The sequence below is a fragment of the Scophthalmus maximus genome, chromosome 11, assembly GCF_022379125.1.
Source record: "Scophthalmus maximus strain ysfricsl-2021 chromosome 11, ASM2237912v1, whole genome shotgun sequence".
NCBI classification, from domain to species: Eukaryota; Metazoa; Chordata; class Actinopteri; order Pleuronectiformes; family Scophthalmidae; genus Scophthalmus; species Scophthalmus maximus.
This window is the reverse complement of record NC_061525.1, coordinates 12024452-12045486: the sequence shown is the minus strand read 5'-3', so window position 1 is coordinate 12045486 and position 21035 is coordinate 12024452. Positions and strand designations below refer to the sequence as shown.

Sequence of the window (21035 nt, the reverse complement as noted above, 5' to 3'; positions counted from 1 at the left end):
GGTTTGGACATGTTATTAAGTTTTATTCCAAGTATACGGTAGCTCGACATATTTGAAAAGATTTGAAAAGTGTTTAAAGACTATTTAATGCTGACCACTGTAAATCGATATAGACAATGCCCTGGGCTCGTGTTTTGATGTCTTCTAACAACATGCCGTGTATTGTCACAGGTAATCGCACACAAATGCACACTTGCGAAAGCACATAAACGGCTGGCGTTGACATGCCCGAGTCTAGTCACCCCGAGGTAATGTGCCCTGAAAATCAAAAGGCATCAACCAATTAGCGCTGATCAATAGTCGCAGCAGCATAGGAATGAGCCAGACCTGGAGCATAGTCAACGTGTGCCTCTAGGCCAATCGGCAGACTGGGAATACTATTCCTGTCCGCTCTCAGCCAATGGAAATGCTGGAGGAACTCTTCACATTCTGCTGCTCTCCAATGCAAAGTACCTCTCCGGCTGTAGCTAGGCAGAACAGGCTGCACGGGCAAATAAAAGAGAGAGGGAGGTAGGGATAGAGCGAGACAAGGAGACGGCAGGAGGAGAGGTGGGGAGAACAGAGGGTTGTGAAAGCAGGTGTCATAGTGGGCCTCAGAGGGCAGCAGGTAATCCCACCGAGATAAGCAGTAGCATGACAGCCAACCTTTAATTCCCCATGGGAGGTGGTGCCGTGGAGTTGTGGCAGGGTTGGCCTCCCCATCCCTGGAAGCCGATTTATACCGAGGAGTAATGGGATGCATTTTGATAGGGGGGGGAGATTGAGGCGAGAGGAGAAGAAAGAATGAAGCCGACAAAGGCAGAGGCAGAGAGTATTGCTCCTGTTCTCTGCACACATACGTGAACATGTTTCCCAGATCACAGCAGCGCCGCTGCATCTGCTCCGTATGCACGATAAGGAGAGCAAATATCAGCATGGGGCTCGGGACGTATGCGGGATTGAGGTAAAATGAAGGGAATTAGAAAGGGCGAGTGGAAAAAGAGGAGGGGATATCTGAGATATTACACCTATCCGGGGGAGTGCTCAGTGGAGCAGGCATTATGAGAGTGTAAATTACATTCCCTCCCTCTCCCCTTGGGCTGCCGGCTGCTGGATGAATATAATCAACCACAGCACCGAGCTCCCAGACACACGCCTCACCGTCTATAGACACAGGCAGAATATTAGATCGAGTTCGATGACGTGTTTTATGTTTATTGTCGCGGCAGTCTCCAACTGTGTATTGATCCTGTATCCTGTATGTTCTGCAGCCGTTTCTTTTCTTTCTGAAATGATGTATGGGAAAATATTGACAAATAACTAATTTGTCTCAATTGAGAGAGATCAATAGTGATTCACCGGGGCTTGTAAAGCATCAAGTGGGACAGCTTTTAAGGTGGTGGGACGGAGGAAAAGCGTGGATCTTGGCCAACTAATATTCCCAAATTTATTCCTCTGTTGTGTCAGAGAGAGAGAGCAGCAGCTGTTCAGATAGCAGGGGGAAAAAGAGTTTCCCCTCTTTGTCTTAAAATGTTCTCTTTCTTTTTAATTCCTTGTCTTTTTTTTTACTTAACAGCTGTTATCCTTTCTGAACTCAAGCCTCTTTTCTTTTCTTCTTTCTCTTTTCTTTTTTGCAACAAAGGAAGACCTTTTTAATGTGATAACACTGATTTCCCTGGAGAGGTTGAACAGTAAACTTGAAGCAACTGGTCTAGTTAGGTGATTGATATTAACTACAAACTATTTAAAAAAAGAAAAAAAAAACAGAGACTAATGGTTTGTCAGTTTTCAGGCTGGGGTATCAAATTCCACCGTCTCCAGAGCATAAGCTGCTCTTCTTTAACGTAATGGGAGTGTAAACTGAACATGTGGAGGTTTTGAACTTTTGATTAATCAAACATGTGGATAACTGATCATCATTTGAACACTCAAAAGTACAAAGTGAGCAGTGTATCGATGTCATCATTGTGACAGTATGTCATTTTCCACGTCTCTTTTTTCTCTGATAGTAATGGCAGATAGGCATCTTTATCGTCGCTCTTGAGGCTAATTTGTTTCTCAATGGGACCTTGAGAAAAAGGGGAAGGTAGCGAGCGAGCAGCTGTAGGTCATGAAAGGGTAAAAGAAAGCAGAACAGATCTGTCTTCTTTTTGCGACAAACCCAGTGGCAGGCCCAGATGTCAGGGATGTTAGGTCAGCGCCTTCTAAATGGGAGGGCAGCGACTTGAGTCAAGGCTCGTTACTTCTCTACGTTAGGCAACAGTTGAGGGGAAACACTATTCTAATTTGCCTCTCTCCTTGTCTCTATCCACCTTTGAACTCTGTCGCAGGGCCGCTGTTCCAGGGAGAACTGTAAATACCTCCATCCTCCTCCTCACCTAAAGACCCAGCTGGAGATCAATGGAAGGAACAACCTCATCCAGCAGAAGAATATGGCAATGCTGGCCCAGCAGATGCAGCTCGCGAATGCAATGATGCCCGGCACACAGCTCCAGCCAGTGGTGAGGAGATACACACGCATGCACATGTATCTATAGCTGTGAAAAATGACCTGCCGCTGTGCGTCCTTTAACTGTATATACAGTAAACAAAAGAGCTATTTCCCACACACCATAATGTTGATACATTTATGTTGATACAAATATGCGGGGCCCTGTTTGTCATATAACTCAGTTAGCTTTATTTGACACAGGCCTGGCTTTGTTGGCTTCTCTGAACACAAATTTTGCAGATGCAAGGAAAAGCCAAAGGAAAAACCAAGGTTTAGTATTCAGCATTGTTATAATTGTCTGAGCACTGCCCCACAGTGTCATGCCACCCAACCAAGGGTGCAGCCATCCTGATCAGCACCCAGCCAATCGCTAGGTTAGACTCTCTGCCCATTTTTTTTTTTTATTCAAATCAACTTGATGAAAATGTCATCTTACAAAAACAAGTTTGCTGGATGAGAATTAACGGCATCAGTTACTTGAGTGTGCAAGTTTATTCTTGACCTTAAAAACTGTAGTTTCTCTAACACAATCTGGACCTACGATTCGTTTTCTAGCAACCTTCCCCCTCAGTGGTTGGAGTTAGCACGTAAAGCAAACTACAAAAAGAAAATAAGCAGTAGCAGCAGCAGCATCAGATGCGAAAGCCAGTTCGTCGACCATAAGTTCATCATTTGAGTTGGTGGTGTTGGCCTGGATTAAATAAAAACAATGGTTTTGAAGAGCCGGGCCCAGAACTGAATCACTACTACTGATTGGGTTATTTTATGCTGCAACCTAAAAACACAAATGTATATGTGCACGTATGCACATGCAGAGATTGCTCTGCTGTGAACTCCAAGTAGAGTATATACCGCTGAATACTCCAAGGATCTTCAAGGCGCGCTGGCGGGAGCCTCCTCAGCCAGTTCACATGAATCGTTCCCTGCCCTTTCAACGAGACCTGTCACTAAAGGCTTGAAGTGATCCTGTTTTTCCCTCTGTCCCTTTCTGTTTAAGTGAGAGCAGAGGAGCAAATTTGCCTCAGACTATTCAAAAGAGCTTCAGATGCTGCATTCTTGGACATGTATGTATGAACACACTAAGCCGATGGCTTATCACCTTTATCTGTGGAAGGTGGGCAGTGTAGGGAGGCCCATTGAGAGGAAACAGAAGAAGCCGTGAAAGTGTTTATAGAAGCAATAGATCTCCCTGGGACTGCAGAGCCTTCCCTTTCTGCTTATGCCATGGAGCAGAGAAAGTAAGGTGAAGAGGGGGGGGGGGGGGGGGGGGGGGCACTGAGTGAAGCAGGAAGAGATAAATAGAATACAGTCGAAACAGGTACGTAAAGTGCAAAAGATAGGAGGACAGCGGTGAGGAGAGATGGCTTTAAACCTGCACCACAGAGACGAGTCAGGGAAACAGAGCCATGTTGTGTGCAAAGGGAACTAAGAACAGGTACCAAGCTTTCCAGGAATCAGACTTCCTTCCTCCATCCTTCCCCTGCGTCTTCAGCTGAGTTTCCTGCCCCTCGTCTTTGGCATCTCTGCCACAGTGTATCTGCCGCCCTCCCACTGTTTGTTTTTCAGGTTTTTTTTGTTTTGTTTTGCTTTTCGGTGGAAAGCTGCCCCCGAATTTTCCTCCAAGTGCATATGAGAGTGCTTTCATTTCACGCATGGAACTGTGCAGTGGGTGAAGTAATTAGTGTCCATTGCAGCCGGCCGTGAGTGATGGTGCTCATGACGCTTATTTATTACGCAGTCAACGTCGGCGGACAGCCAACATTACAATTATATCTATCCATAGTGCTGAATCCTCACTCACTCACTCACTCACTCACTCAGACAGTGTATAAAAATAAGTGAAATAAAACCAAACAAGCGACAAGGGGAGGGAATTCCTGTGGTGTCTTGCGACTGCAATTAGATGTATTTCCATGTTGGCGGGGGGATAAACAGCCTACACAAGTCTAGTTTTGAAAAAGTGGTCGCATCACAAACAAACTACGCCAAGAGTGAGCTCAGTGTGGCTGATGCAGCAATCCCAACAATATTCAGCAAAACCAAATCAAGGTTTTCATCCTTTTGTCATTTTGTCATTTTAAATATCGATATCATACCTATATCATTACACTATACAGCAGACAACTGAAGCACTACGAATAATGTCATTCCATTACTTTTGATCTGTCTATTTTGTTCATTGGCTTCATTGAAAATGTTTTCTGGAGTTTGACGTTGACAGTCCGAGTCAGGCGTGTTCACAAAAGCAGTAGTTCCAGAACACTGAGGCGCTGGGTGGCGTCTGGGGAGAGAGTCCACTCGATGTGAAAATCTGCCAGACATGTTCTTGCTGTATTCTCACGTTGGCTCATCTGGACATTTTAATAGGGGACTGGCTGGAAAAGTTCACTCCAGGAAAATGTCCGGACTTCAGTGCGTGTCTGAAAGCATTCTGAGAGAGCAAGTCGTTGTTCCTCAATCTGGTTGTTAACTAAAATTATGATGTGGCAAAGTTATCTTTGATCTGTAATCTAACAATCTAAAAAATAAAAAAAAAATGCACATTTTTAGAGTATACTGTACCTTTTTTTAATTTGGATTCAGAGAAAGTCTGAGACGGAACTTCACAAACACAATATCACTGCTGTGATACAAATTGCTGTCAGGAGGCATGCAGGGAGACTGTTTCCTGTTCCTACTGTGTAAATATGCTCTGTTTAACATAATTGTTTTCAATCTGCCCTGATTGTGATTTATGGCGAGAATCTGCATTGTGATGTCATTATTGTAAACAATCCAATGAGAAGTGAAAAGGCCTTTCGGCAAGGTCACCAACTTTTTGCAGGGTGACATCACTGCATCGTTGAGACCTCACGAGTGTGAGTCTTTTCAATGACCTCATACTATCCCAAACAGATATCTGAGCACCCTGAGCGAGCCGTATCTTCAGAGGCTCTTGTTGTAGGGCATAATTCTTCAGACATTAGAGAAGGGAGCTGGAAGAATTTGAAAGTCCTCAGCATTAGGCCTGATTTTTCTGAGTCATCCTCGAGGAGCGATGAGGTTCTGGGAGGAATGTAAATGTCCAGCTCCGGCTGCCGTTGTTCTATTACTCACTGTGTCGTGTTGGCGGTGGCTCAAGAGACAATCCTCAGACTGGGGCTGAGGTCAGGAATGCGCAGGGGGAAACTTGCAGTTTGCTACGTCAGCTAGCATAGTCTTTAGTCTCCCTGTAGGAGACTTCTTTCAAACTGCGGCACAACACATATGTTGCTGCCCCCTCTCCTCCCCGGATGTCCCTCATCCTCGTTACTCCCTAATGATCTCTGGTGTATGAAGTGTGTGAAGTAGGTAACAACACACAGAGCCAATGTGTATACTCTGAAAGACAGGCAGCCATCAACCAAGACACATTCTGTCTCTCCAGCTCAATAATTGTCTATTGTTGCCATATTCTTTGTGTCCACATCCACCGCTGCACTTCCTATCCTTTGCTTGGCTTTTGACAATTGCCCACATCTCTTATTTCATGTATACTGTCAGATAAGTCCAAGTGGTTATTTGAGTAGAAGCAAGGAATGATTGGTAGACGTAATTGAATAGTCAACATCTTTATATTTAGACTTTGTGAGAAATCTTTATTGGGGTGATTTTGCCTAATTGTGCTCGATTTTAACCAACTCTCTCATTTCCCATGTGCCCACAGCCCATGTTTTCAGTCACACCCAGCCTTGCAACCAATGCCAACGCTGCTGCGGCAGCTGCATTTAACCCCTACCTTGGCCCCGTGTCGCCCGGCCTGATGCCCGCTGACATGTTGCCCAGTGCCCCGGTACTGGTCACCAGCAACCCCAATGTCCCCGTTGGTGCTGCTGCCGCTGCACAGAAACTCATGAGAACAGACAGACTGGAGGTGAGAGACACACCACATTTACATGCGCAAGCTCAAGTGGGAAAAATATAAAGCGCACACTAACACACACACACACACACAAACAAACACCACTGATCACACAGACGAGGGGATTTGCATAATTATTTTGTCAGTCTCAGATTAAAAGATAGATCAACAAAACTCTAGTAAACACTACAACCAGTGAGGATCCTTTCCCCATCTATGCAAAGAGATTGGGCTTTGATATGTGGGCTTGCCTATTTGAATATTAAAGGCAAGGGTTTTTCTTCAACACTCTCTGTTTGTAGACTTTAATTATGTATCTGGTAAAGACTTTCTGTTACAGTAACTCTATCCCATTACCATGACACAGTCATTATGCGGACTTGAGCAAAGAGAAATACACATTAATGAGAGTTTCTCTCCAAACATTGCTGTTGTCGATGTTGCATCCCATCAACAGGCACAACCTCAAGTAATACTGAACGGTGTGTCATTGCTCTGTAATAAGAGTCGGTCATGAAATCTGATGAGCACTGCTCCTCTAGCAGTGTTCAGATAATCATTAATTGGACAGTAAGTCAATCTCATCCATTATGTAGCCCCGCCCGGGAAACACTCGCAGCAGAATAATGGGGAAATCGTTGGAGGCAGGCAGGAGGCGAGCAAGAACATTAGGAAGGTTACATTCAAAATGTAAAGTTGGGCAGCGAGGTAATTAACGGAGGTGAGGCTGAGGAAGTCCCTCGGCCCGATTAACAAGTGGACGACATGCAGAGCGAGAGAAAGGTTCTGTGACCGGAAAAAGAGATAGATAGGAAATCAATGTGTAGACCTGTTGCAGCCATGGGGGGGGGTCGAGACAAGCAGGGACAACTACAACAGAGACGAAGGACAGCGATTGAAATTGAAGATTCTTGTCTGGTGGGAAGAAGTTATAGAACTTATGGAAAACTGGAGACAAGAAGAAAAACATTCAGACTGAGATTTTATGGCAACGAATTGTTAGGATTCTGTACCAAAGCCTTGTGAACAGATATAAAATATTTATAAACCTAATAAAATCTATAAACCAGTAATTGGCAGTAGAGGCTTAATCTGCTCATGTTCAGTCTTTTTGCTTTCTGGATATTTGAACCCAGTGGTCAACTCTGCCTGTTGCGCTCAGCCTGCGTGCACTGGTGAAGCTCTTTGATTGGCAGAACTCATATCCTAGCCTAATTTGTCCGGAACTAGGTTTGCTAAAAATATCCGAGAGAAAAGGGCCGGCCATATTTTAAGTTCTAGTGTGTAGTTCAAGATAAACATAGCTGAAATTCTGTGGACTGACACACATACCAGTCACAGCAGATGTTTTACGGACTGACTGGTTTTGTGAGAAATTCCTATTTTAGAAGAAAATCCCCCCCATACTGTTTTCCTGAGAAGTATTTTTCCAGTCTCTCTGTCTCAGCAATACTGCAGCATTTCAGCGTGCATAAAATCATATAATGTTGCTTACCTGCAACGCCGGCAATGTAAATGGCCCAGAGGGACAGTAACCATGGGGACAGACACACGATTAACTGGCCCTTTATCTGTTTGTCCAACTAAGCACTTTCACTGGGTTAGCGCTCTCTAATGCTGGATTAGTCACCGTTCAGGGGAACATACCTGGTTCTCCGAGAACATCAAATTGCTTCCATTTGGTCTTTCCTTTTTTTGCTCATTTATTTTCCAGCCACCCTCACTTGATCGTCATCTCTCTGTCCCCTACTCTTTGTTCATCAACCACTCTTAAATTTGTATTTGTCCCCTCCTTGTTCCCTCCCTCACCTGCCTCTCCAACATCTGCCTGACAACAAGGCAGTCTGATATTTTTTTTATACCAGTAGGGTGTGGGAGGAAATTAATGTCCGTGAGAGAGAGAGAGAGAGAGAGTGTGTGTGTGTGTGTGTGTGTGTGTGTGTGTGTGTGTGTGTGTGTATTTTTATGTGAATGTGTGAGTGCATGACAGACGTGCATGAGAGAAAGAAGAGACAGACAGACATTGAGAGAATCCAACCCCATCCTACCAGTGATTGTAGATGATGAGCTGTCATGACAGGAGACGGAGCAGGGGTAGTTTTCAAGATAACTGCACCGGTGGCCTTTTGTCTGGCAGCCGGTCCACCGCAAATCAAATCCTCTATGTGTGCAGACAGCGCGGCTGGTAAACAGACATTTGGTAAATGGCTTGTTCTATCACAATAACTGATAGGTCAATACAACACACCAGGAAATTTCATTTGATGTTTCTTCAGGACAGTCAGCGGTGGCTGAATGTACTAAAATGGAAATTTTGCACTGCAAAAAAATTAATTCTGGACAAAAAAATGGAGCCTCGTGTGTGTATGTGTGTGTTTGTGTGCGTGTGTGTGTGTGTGTGCGCGCGCGCTATTAAGTGTGGGCTGTTTATTACGTCAGCTGCAGTCTCCCTTGATGGTAAGCAGCCTTATATTTCCCATGAGCCTCATTGAGCCCGTACATTCAGACTGACGCAATCACTTTCCTGACTGTTCGTGCAGGTGCTGCCCCCTTCTGTCCTTTATTAGGAACAAAAACATATATACCAGCACAGCTCATTTGAATAATGGATAAAGTTTGTGTGATTGATGTGTCTGTAAACGCTGGTTACAGTCTGTTCTGCCTATCAATCAACAGTAATGGCCCTACCCGTCACTGAGATTGGTCTGCTCTGTCGGGTAAAGTGATTGTCAAGAAATGACTGCGCAGATTGATTACTTCATCAAATGTGAAGTAAAGTGAACAGTAACTCCATAATGTGTGCGTTTGGTGTTTGGGTCTTTTAATGTGCACGACTGTGCGTATTCCAGGCTTGTGATCCAATTCCTAATGTCATGCGAAGGAAATAACAGAATTGTAAATTGTGTGTTTGTGCCCCAGGTATGTCGGGAATACCAGCGGGGCAACTGCACACGCGGGGAGAACGACTGCCGCTTTGCCCACCCTGCGGACAGCACTATGATCGACACCAATGACAACACCGTCACCGTGTGTATGGACTACATCAAGGGCCGCTGTTCGAGGGAGAAGTGCAAGTACTTTCACCCGCCGGCTCACCTGCAGGCCAAGATCAAGGCCGCCCAACACCAAGTCAACCAGGCTGCGGCCGCTGCAGCCATGGTAGGTTCCTGTCCACAGATCACACCAGCCACAAGCACTCAAGCATCCTCAGCGCTGTGCAGCAAGAGGAATATATATATATAAAACCAAAAGTCCTGATTTCATGTGATAACCTAGCTTTTGTGATGACATAAAACATGACCTGGACCTGTATCCTACGCACACTGTTTTCAGTCAACATCTTCTACCATGTGCTTTTACTCAAGCTCCCGGCGAACATTCCAGTCTCCACTGTTGTCTGCTCTCTTTCGTTTCTGACTCGATGTGCACTGAGCAGACACAGAGTCGATGTGTGCTTTATTAGCAGCAGGCCGTAGTGATCATGCCAGTACGTGACTGAGCCTACTGCTCCCCTCCTCCTGCTCCCCCTTGTTTTGCTGCTTCGTTAGGTGTATATTTTTGCTGCTGTCCCCAGTCAGGAGGTTTGTTGAGTTGTTGACTGCCGCTCATTTTGATCTTGTTCCCGCAATGCATTGATAATTTTCTACAATTAGGTATTGCTCAGCCAAGTGCTGTAGATGGCATTATGCAGCAGCTAATCCAAAAAAAGGAGGGTAAGCTTGATTTCAGTTAACTTTTCACCTTTAAATTATTCCATAAAGACTAATTACTCATGATTAGATCAGGCCAGCCTCCACATTTGAATAATATTTTCAGTAGCACCTTCCCCTCTGCAACCTCTCTTCTCTTTAAGATATTAAATGTATTAACTTAATTATGCTAGTGTTAATTATCTTTGAAGGGATTTATAATGACAATTTGTGGTAAAATCTCATATTTTGAATACGATTATATAATAAATTATAATCAATTATACATAACATATTTAAAAGTACTGTCAATATGAATGATTCAAATCAAGGTGAAAATGATCAATCCGAAATACCTAACTGATTTATTATCTACCTCTATTGACCTTTTCATTTGTATTGCATGTTATTACAATATAGTAGTAGTACACAGTCCGTCAACAAAAAAAAATAAAACTACACAGCAAAATAGGGAAGTGAGATCAATGAATAAATAAAATAGCACAGCGTGGCCATTGTATAATGAGATAACTCTGTGCCGAGTAAGAACTTAAGTGTTTTCATCCCCATTCGGATGATGGTAACGGCAGTTGCCCTGTCACAGCAGACTTTGAGTACATCCACTATCTGGAGCAGGGGCCAGGTTTATACTGCATAATATTCATAGTTAATTTATAATCTCTAAAATAGGATTTCCTTAAATCTGAATTCAACAAATCTTGTTAATCCTCCTCTCTGGACCAGAACACTATCGTTCTCAATGTTACAGTTTGTGAAGCACATGTTTCCTCTGACAGTACACTATGTTAAGGGCCATAATTCTCTCCAGTAACCCTACAGCCATTAATGTGCATGCCCTAGTCTTGTTATTGTTGTATATTGCATTCCAATGATTTGATTTTTTTATTTGTTTGTTTGTTTGTTTGTTTTTTTGTTTGTTTTGTTTTTTTTCCTCACCAACCCACACTGCACTGCCGCCCCCATGATGCACCTCCGCTTGCTGGTTTATGTTATTGCGCTTGAACCCCATTGGCCCATTGCCATCATGTGCTCGCTGCCTGCTAATTAAGACTCAGTCGGCTGTCAAATCAATGAAGCGACCCCTCGACGCAACTATTGACCTGGTACTATGACTATTACTCTTCCCCTTTCAGCTTGGCATGTAGCTGTGGTCTAGCAGATGTACTTTTGTAGTTCGAACATAGTATTTATTTGTTCATCTGAACTGAGGAAATGCCGAAGGGTGATGAACTGATTGTAGCACCCAAAAATGTTGAAAAATTTGAATCAGGGACCAAAAACGAAAAAGGACTTGAGTAGGAAATCCTCCACATGTTTCACTGTCAAAGGTCAGTTCATCACCTTTGGTGAATATCAAAGCAAGTAATTGGTGGCATGGAAATTTAGTATTTTACTATGTAATAATGTTTGGTGGTATTTGCATGATTTTGTTTCCTACTTCCCATAATGCATGTGTAATTGTGTAAGAGGTGGCAGTGCAGCTTTCCTTAACTACCTCATTTCTGTCAAAGGTCCAACAATCAATAATGTAACTTTTATTATAGCTGTCTGTACAAATAGGTATGAGTTAGCCCGCAAAGTAAACATTTTGTACTGTAATTTAGAATCATATTATAACATTGTTGCCATTGTGCTGAGGATTGTTTTTATGTTGTCACTTGTAAGATAGACGTCACAGCTAGCGCCACTGTCCCGTCTTGCCCTGACAGAGGTAGTGTAGTCCACACTGCTTGCTTGCCAGTGTTTGTGATAGCTGTGTGGAAGGGCAACTTTATGTTCTAATGGAATTCTTTCTTCTCTCTGTCCTGAATGTCACTGCTACCATCCTTTGATTTCCCTCACTTCCCATCCCTTTATTTTTTGGTGTTGTCCCCTCATCAGGGGCTCCCTCCCGTCTTGCCTCCTTTACCAAAGAGACCTGCACTTGAAAAAGCCAACGGTGCCACCACTATGTTCAACGCTGGCATGTTCCAGTACCAACAGGCCCTGGCCAACATGCAGTTTCAGCAGCAGGCTGCCTTCATACCATCGGGTGAGTCCTTTGACCCCGTGTTTGTGGCAGTTCTTCCATCACTGCTGGCTGACAAATCACACCGAGTTTCTCACAAAACTCCCTGATTGTGATACAGCAATAGCTCTGAATGGCTGAATGATTTTTTTTAAATTTTCATTTCTCTTGTGAAAAGACTGAAAAACTTTCATGGACTCCATTGTACATGTTTGTACAGCATGGGTGTTCATGTTTTTTTCTTTTTAAAGATACTATAACTGCTATTTTCTACATGAATTGGTATTATATATTAAAACTTTGTTTCATTATAGTATCACACATTGTGATACTATAATGAAACAAAGTTTGTCTTTGAACCTGTCACAATAAAAGTCATCTATATTCTGCTAATATCACTAGTATGAGTAAATGGCTTGACTTGAGATATTTGCTTCTTTAACTGTATATCAATTATTGTTTTAAATAATTTTATCAACATATACATTATATATCAACAATTATGCCTATAAGCTGTGTTGTTATAATTTTTCTTCCTAATTTTGTCAGAATGACTTCAAGATGACACAGTTTAGAAAGCAGCTTTTATTGGGGGAATCAAACTAAAACAGAATGAGAGGGGACATGTCTCCCCTCCATCCCCAGTGAAAATTGTGTCCTTAATATACAAGATGAAGTGAACCATCCGTGCGCGCACGCACACACACACGCACACACACACATACACACACACACACACACACACAGAGCAAGAGAGAGCTGCTTTGAACCACTTCTCTCTGGCCGCGGCGTAGTCATCTTACACCGTGTCCCATATTCTCATCTGACAGCCTAAGAATAGCCTGCCATCGATTCCCGTCTGTGAGAGATTCGGATACTCAGATGAGACTCATATGTTTCATGCCATTCGACTGTCGGGGTCACTGCAACACACTCTGAGGACTTTGAAAGCAGGTCATTCAAAGCTTCCACTGTGCAAACTGCTGAAAACGGGACCGCTGATGGTGTTTAATTTGCCCTTCACTTAATGGAGCAGTTAAAGAGTAAACTGGGGCTTGACAGGCGCAAACTAACACAACTCTCCTCACTCCTCACTGCTTTCCTGCATTTGCTTCCTTTGCCGTACAGTGTGTGTGTGTGTGTGTGTGTGTGTGTGTGTGTGTGTGTGTGTGTGTGTGTGGTTGTGGCAACTGTAATGTGTATAAAAGAAAGATTACTTTGTGTAAATATCAGTAATAAATGTTGTTACAATCACAGCATACAGTTTTAATTCAATATTGTCTGACCTTATTACACTTCTTGATTTCTTCTCCCCTCTATTCACTCCACCCTCCTGTTGCAATGCATGATGGGCAGGCTCGATATTGTGCATGACACCTGCAACAAGTATTGGTAAGTGCCAGCTTTCCTTACTGATTATTCTTTGAGACCATTTTATTCTGTCACGTTCCATTCAACTCACCACGTAACGTGATGATGCCTGATAAAAATTATTAAAACTTAATTGTATAATTTCAATTAGGAGTTATGTGTTTTATTATATTGTGCGCATATTTGTGGTTTGGAATGAACTTTTCGCTCTGCCACAGGTCCGTCTGTCACCTAATGCTTGTTGCACTTCAAAATCCTCTCACACGTGTTTCATTACACTTCCATCTTAAACTCTCTATTCTCTAAAGGACCTCATTATACTGTCTAGCTATACGTGCCACTGAAACATGAGGAATTATTATTGTTAGTGAAAATAGTTGTAGAATTAGTAGTGATTGTTAAGTTAAATTTTTGTATTCATTTTATTAGTAGTTGTAATGTCATTGTACGTTTTGGTGAAGTTGAAACAACAGGCAGTTAACTTGCATTCAACCAGACTTAAAAAGCGATGCACTCTATTCTTTTCATCGCTAATAAACAGTTTTTATTTTCAGTAATTTAAAAGTTATTTTTCTCATGTTTATTAGAGTTCTGAACACCGACAGAAATGTGTTTAGATGAAAAGCTTTCAATATGCTCTGGTTCAACTCCCTTTGTGATCTTTCCCTCCCAAGTACCCATGATGCACGGTGCTACTCACGCCAACGTGTCTGCAGCCACCTCATCTGCCACAAGTGTTCCCTTTGCAACCGCAACAGCCAATCAGGTTTGCTCCTCCCCTGCTCTCTTTCACTTTTCTAGTGTATCTGTGTTATATCGTATGATTTCAACAGGCCTCTTCTCATCTCTGATCTTTTAGAAGCTATTCATCCAACACTGTGTTTATTTGGGTAATTACTATGCTTATCTTTTATCATCAATTTAGGCTGAAGTGGTGTTTGTCCTCATTTCCACTAATGTCTCCCTCCCTCTTTGTCCCCCTGTTAATTGCACTCTGCCTTTGGCTCTCTCTCCCTTCTCCCCCTCTCAATCAGATTCCAATGATATCTGCAGACCATCTGACTAGTCACAAGTATGTGACCCAGATGTAGGAGTCTCAATCAGAACAGTATGTACTGCATCATTTTTTCCAACATCTCTCACACCACATTTGGACCGAATACCATCTGTTACCTTTCCACCAAACAGCTATGAAACTGTGAAGCTACACTAAGTAGCTGCTTAACTTTACTTAGACTAGAAACCTAAAGGTAAAAACAAAACAAAAAAAGAACTATAAAACAATAAGTTGTGGTTTACCTGACAACCTCAAAGCATCTACAAAATCCCTGGACTAGCAAATGAATGCATTACCTATTTGTAATAACTGTCCATCGAGCAAGATGGTTGAATTCAGCACTCGCACTGCAAGAAATATCAGGATCATAACTTGGCCACTGCAAATGTTCTGTACATTCTTTAGAAGTAGATAAGAAGATAAGAAAATACAGGAGTAAATCAAGATAGACAGATAGGTAGATAGACAGATAGATAGACAGATAGATAGATAGATAGATAGATAGACAGATAGATAGACAGATAGATAGATAGATAGATAGATAGATAGATAGACAGATAGATAGATAGATAGATAGATAGACAGATAGATAGATAGATAGATAGATAGACAGATAGATAGATAGATAGATAGATAGATAGATAGATAGATAGATAGATAGATAGACAGATAGATAGATAGATAGATAGATAGATAGATAGATAGATAGATAGATAGATAGATGGATAGATAGATAGATAGATAGATAGATAGATAGATAGATAGATGGATAGATAGATAGATAGATAGATAGATAGATAGATAGATAGATAGATAGATAGATAGATAGACAGACAGATAGATAGATAGATAGATAGACAGATAGATAGATAGATAGATAGATAGATAGATAGATAGATAGACAGATAGATAGATAGATAGATAGATAGACAGATAGATAGATAGATAGATAGATAGATAGACAGATAGATAGATAGATAGACAGATAGATAGATAGATAGATAGATAGATAGATAGATAGACAGATAGACAGATAGACAGAAAAGAGAGATCATGGTTACAGATGTGACTGCAAACCTTAATCATAGCATAGCATGTGAAATATTGTGGACAGCAAAAATTTTAACAGCACTGTCCGTGGAAATGAAAGAATATTGCCACTGACTGTTCTTTGGGGTTTTGAAGAATTGTCCAGTATCAATGTTATTCTCTGGCAATAGCGTTGAAGCTTTGCCCGTGTTGTTAATCAAGGGGGTTCAGATTTCAAGACAATAAGAAAGTCAACCAAGCCCTTCGTTGCAAACTGTCTTTAGTGATTCACTCGTGTCTTGTGAACCTCTCCCCAGACGGAACTGGAACGTGCTGGTGTCGATTCCGAGATTAGCGCTCACCCTTCATGCCTGTAACATCGAGAGCAAAGCAACGAGAACAGAAATGTGGACTGGTTTGGAATAAATCTGCATGTTAACGTAGGAGGCTGGGTTTGTCAGGATTGTTTCCCTGTGTATTTCATGCACACTATTACACGACAACAGAAAAGAACACCATTTGCATTACAGACTGACTTCTCGCTCGGTAGAGGCCGCTTACCTTTATTCACCGGAAACACTTTGAATGTGAAAAATGAGGTAAATGTGTGGAGCAGTGGACGAGGTGATCGACTGCTGGATTGGTACGTCCATCGACCAAGAATCATGACTTCTGCTGTTTGTTTGTTCATCGATTGTTGGTCTTTGACCTAAATGTGTCCATTTGTTTACACAAAGGTGCACCTTGTACTTCAGTTGGGTAAACAGAAACAAAAATGATCTTACTGAATCACATATGCATGCACACTGATTTTTTCTTTCCGATTTTTTCTTTTTGTCAAACCAAATTACATGAGTGCACTCAGAGGCAAAATAGCAACTGAATGTGTGTGAGGTGTCTTTCAAACCTTTGTAGCCTGCCTTTCTGTCTTTGAAGCACATGTCTTTAACCTTGCAGGCGTCCCTGTAAAGTGCCATACATCTCAAAACACATGAATGGTATTCAAGCAGTGTTAACAAAGTATAAAACTCAACGATTCCCTTTAATACAACTCTATTTTCTCTCTTGGACAGCATGTAGTGTCCGACACCGTGACCTGTCATTACCTGTGATTCCCAATAACACCACTGCTGATTAGATCACCTTCCCCAGATTGTCTGCTTTACTCAGATCTTCTACTGAATGAATAGAATCATAATTTTATCCATAGACTTTACTGTTGATGTCAGTTGTATAGATGGGATCTGTGCACACAAAGAAATCTCCATGTCCGCAAAGTCGATTGACTCTAAAAGTCAGAAGAGTTGTTTGTGGGAGACCAGAGACTCTCCCAGCGATGATGACGAGGATGATGATGATGTAATAATGAATAGCTTTGAAACCACGCGGCGATCAGCTGGTATCCAAACTGCTGTGAGACAGAAGTCCACATCTACAGTGCGACTGGCGACGGATATTTGATTTGTACGACCTGATTTGTGTTCATTTGTATGGTTATGCATATTTTGAGGCAGGTTTGTAAAGGAAGATTTAGTGTAGTGTATATAAGGTCTGACATATTTAAGAATATTTGTTAGATACATCTACCTGAGAGATGTTTTCAGAGAGTCAGCCAAAGTCTTTTTGTGTCACTGTTATTAGATATTGTTGGTAGACTAGTGGGGCTGAATTTTTAAAAATGCATGGGCCACATAAGCGAGCCCAAAGACGGATCGGGTGTTTAGAGTAGATCTCTAGAACTTTTTTTTGGTTGTTTGTTTTCGTTGTGTTCTGGGTGTCCTTCAGGCATATTTAATTGGGTGATAGTACAGGGAAAGTGGCAAGAATATAAACGATTGTATTACTCATCCAAAGCCTTAGAATGTACCATCGGGTCAGCACAATGCAACATGCCATTTTGAATCATCCAGTTGCCTAATCCACGCCATACTAACACACACAGAGCACTATGTAATTGTCACTTTTTTGTCAGTGTTTTCCTAACTTTATCGCAGGTTTTTTTCTTTAGACGAGGAGTGTTTTACTTTATTTTGTTTGGATGATATGTTGGTATTAGTTATTTTTTTCTTTTTTTCTCATTATATTTATCTTTCTTACAATGAATATAAGGTAAAAGTGTGTTTGTGTGTTCCTCATGCACAGTTCCCTGAAATTCCATGTAATGTTAATTTTAGTATGATTATGATTGTAAACTCAATATTTTCTACTTTATGCATATTGTTGAACTGTATGCATACTGTTCATTTCTCTAGTCTTTTTTTTGTGTTCTTTGAACAAAGATGTTTTATATGAGTATCTAACAGTGATGAAATCATAGAACAGAGAGGCTAAAGTTGTCACTGTGGCAACCGTCGCCGATAACCGAGTAATATTTTAATGATTGTAAGGTTTGTAACTAGTCAAATAAGAAAAGAAAAAAAAAAGTCTATTATAAAAATCTAGTTCTTAGATGTTTAGAGTAAAGATGTTATTTTCTACTGTATCCATTTCAAATAGTTACTATTGTTTGAATATTTTTACTCTCCCTGGAAATTGGGCCATGTTGGAAAACAAGCTGCATATTTGATCACTTTTTTCAGGGGCGTCGCTGACGGGGTCAGGTGAACGTGGCGAGTAGGGAGCCGAGTACCCACACTCATCTCCTCCTCAGCTGACTGCAAACAAAAAGGGTGGGGGCGGGGAATCTTGAGGCGATAAAAGTGATGAAGGTTGACTTTTTTGCACTTCTGTACATAGTCAAAAAAGAGAGAATCATGTATATTGAGATCTTATTTTGAATAAAAAAAAAATGTCTATAATGACATGGAATTTTGCTAGGATAACACAAAAAAAAAATCTTATGAAAGGCTGAACAAAATTGCTTGCATCAAATAGGGCACTGAGTTCTCACTCTCCTACCCGTTTCAGAAAAGGCCAAGTGTTGCTCTTCTTTTTCGTCAGCAGCTTGTAGTTTGCCCGGTAACCTTCCGGAGGAGGCGTCCACTACACCTCCAGCGTAAGAGCCTGACTGGGTTTGTCTGGTCCCCTAACCTGCCTGTATCTACAGGTGTGTGTGTGTGTGTGTGTGTGTCATGGCCACACCCTCCCAGGCCCAACCGATCACAACACGTCCTGTCTCAGAGAGGAATGCATGTTCAAGGAAATACATATACCGTTTAAAGAAAAAATCATGACAGAGTAATATTAAATAAGAAAACATGTTACACAGAAAGATGTATTTACAATATACAATATTCTATCGATGTAATGGAATAAAATATATATAAAAAAATACAAAAATAGAATAGTGGTTTATTTAGAAAAAAAAAATCCAGAAAATATACTCACTAAAGTTTCACCACTTGGAGAGTTAAAATACATGCAACACAAACACCATAGTTATAAGTATGTTCTTTATGTTTATGTAAGTTGTGCTTTTAGTAGATGAAACTGACCAAACAGGACTGTAGTTCAACATCAGGCAGAATTTAAAAGAGAATCATTTCAGATTGAAAGAAAAAAAAAACTTTTAGTAGTTTGGTCATAAACTCGTTAGTTTGAAATCTTGCCCTGATTATGTTTGTCATCTCTCATCTTCTACAAGCATGTATGCTTACATTTATGATATAACGTAAAAGGAGCTCTTCTTTTCTCTTTTGTTTGTTTGTTGTTTGTTTTCTCTGCTTGTAGTGCCAATATGATGTATTCTGTCTTCTGCTGCGGTTTGTTTCTGCTTGTTTCAGGCCTCCTGAAAGGATGTGTCATGTGTGCATGCCGGTCCCCTCCTCCGGAAAAGCACCTGTAGAGGGAAACCACACGTACGCCACAGTCTAAAGCCATACAATATAATCTCATCAGAGCGAAGTGTGTGTGTGGAGAAGGCAGAAATGTAACAGAGGAGGCAAATAGTACCATCTGAACCTGGTATGAGTGAGTCTGCTGAGGTGTTATTAACAACAACGTCATGTGAATAACTCGAGACGTGAATGCCAACTTTGATGGATGAGAGTGAGACGTCTTGGCACATTTTTTCAAGTGGCCTGTATTGCTATATTGATTCTTGCTGTTATGAATTCAAAAAAATGTAATAAAAATTTACAAATGAACTGAAGTGAAGAAGAGTTTCCTTAAGACGAGTTTCATTTAATTTACAGTACATAGGTGTTGTAGTACAAGGTTAGTCTGCGTAACTAACATTTTGGGGAAATACACTTTATGATTATATTCCTGAGAGTCGGACTAGAAGCACGAGGTCAACAGTCACGTGTCTGTACACTGAATATAAATCAGAGGGGGCTGTAGTGTTCAGATCCATTGCTCATGTAGTGTAGAAATACTCCATTACAATTAAAAGTCCTGCATTCAAAATATTTGCATTTCAGTAAAATTACATAATTATTGACAGGTAAACCTAATTCAAGTATCAAAGTATTCACACACACAAAAACTTGTTATGTTTTTACATATTATTGAGTAATGCAGTACCAATGCAATATATTATTGCAGATTGTGTGTATGAGTTTGTTGGTATATTTATTTGAGGTTGAACTAATTTGAATGATATAAAAATCATATTTTTAAAGATAAATTATGTATCTGACTTGTTTTTGCCTAGATATATATATATTGCCTTTTTTCCACAGATGAACAAGACACAACGAATGAGAAAATAAATGACCTCAATTGTGAAATTTAGTCCATAAAAACTAAACATAATCAGCTACCTTGAAATGTACGTGTATAACTGAGGGTAAAGATTTAAGATTCTATTCAAATACACTTTTTTTTTCAGATTCAATTCATATTATCTCACAGTCCGAGAGACAGGGATGTGAGGCAGTGGGAGATGCTACAGATATATTATTAATGTTTTTTCTGTGCACTCTGGGACTCCACATCAATTCTGTGATTAATCAAAACCAGATATTTATATGCACGATGTATCAAATTGTCCGACTCACTGAAGCTTCTAATTAGAAGCAAAGATTTTAATTGGGGTGGAGGAATATTGGGGTATACGTGCTGATTGCTAGAATGAATGTGACTTCATTTTAGATGCAGCTTTTCAAGAAGCAAATTATCTCGGCGAGCTGAAATGTTGAGGCAAGTCATTCACGCAATACCAGCACCTAGTGGACGAGACAAGGTTCATGTCAACATTTCTAGCATATCAGATGATGATGAAATATCATCCATTTAAATCCCAGTGCCTCGATCACTGACGCAGGGGTTTTCTGTCAACGTGGCTGAGTAGACCACAAGGTTTGACGTGCACTCAATCCTGAAAAGACTCGTGATTGTTGGCAAAAATAATAAAAAACATATGCCCTAGTTTGCAGGGGCTTTAGAGTTTGGCTTCCAGTCACAGGTCAGGTAAATGAAAACCATGCTGCTTGTGCCAACATGTGATGCACAGTGTGGCCAGCAGAGAGCACCAGCACCATCTCTCTCAGCTGAGGCTTCTGGTTCCTCACAGTTCACTGGTGAATGTGTTCACCAACACAAATGTAATTGGAGATATGTTCAATTTT

General features: G+C 41.2%; 1 protein-coding gene across 12 annotated transcripts in view; it reads left to right on the top strand.

The window, feature by feature from the left end:
- The window catches only part of LOC118299239 (muscleblind-like protein 1), a 54004-nt gene extending 34394 nt beyond the window's left edge, over nucleotides 1–19610 (top strand). For 6 of the 12 annotated variants that reach the window (XM_035622783.2, XM_047335638.1, XM_035622782.2 and 3 more), the window contains 10 exons: nucleotides 2310–2480; nucleotides 6156–6362; nucleotides 9270–9509; nucleotides 11110–11163; nucleotides 11942–12092; nucleotides 13425–13460; nucleotides 14114–14205; nucleotides 14299–14329; nucleotides 14474–14547; nucleotides 15843–19610. In XM_035622783.2, coding sequence (XP_035478676.1) covers nucleotides 2310–2480; nucleotides 6156–6362; nucleotides 9270–9509; nucleotides 11110–11163; nucleotides 11942–12092; nucleotides 13425–13460; nucleotides 14114–14205; nucleotides 14299–14329; nucleotides 14474–14505 — 1014 coding nt within the window. In that variant the 3' untranslated portion in view covers nucleotides 14506–14547; nucleotides 15843–19610. The remainder of the gene's footprint in view (nucleotides 1–2309; nucleotides 2481–6155; nucleotides 6363–9269; nucleotides 9510–11109; nucleotides 11164–11941; nucleotides 12093–13424; nucleotides 13461–14113; nucleotides 14206–14298; nucleotides 14330–14473; nucleotides 14548–15842) is intronic. The other 6 variants (XM_035622785.2, XM_035622788.2, XM_035622784.2 and 3 more) reach the window with 6 other exon arrangements.
- The last annotated feature ends 1425 nt before the right edge of the window (nucleotides 19611–21035 follow it).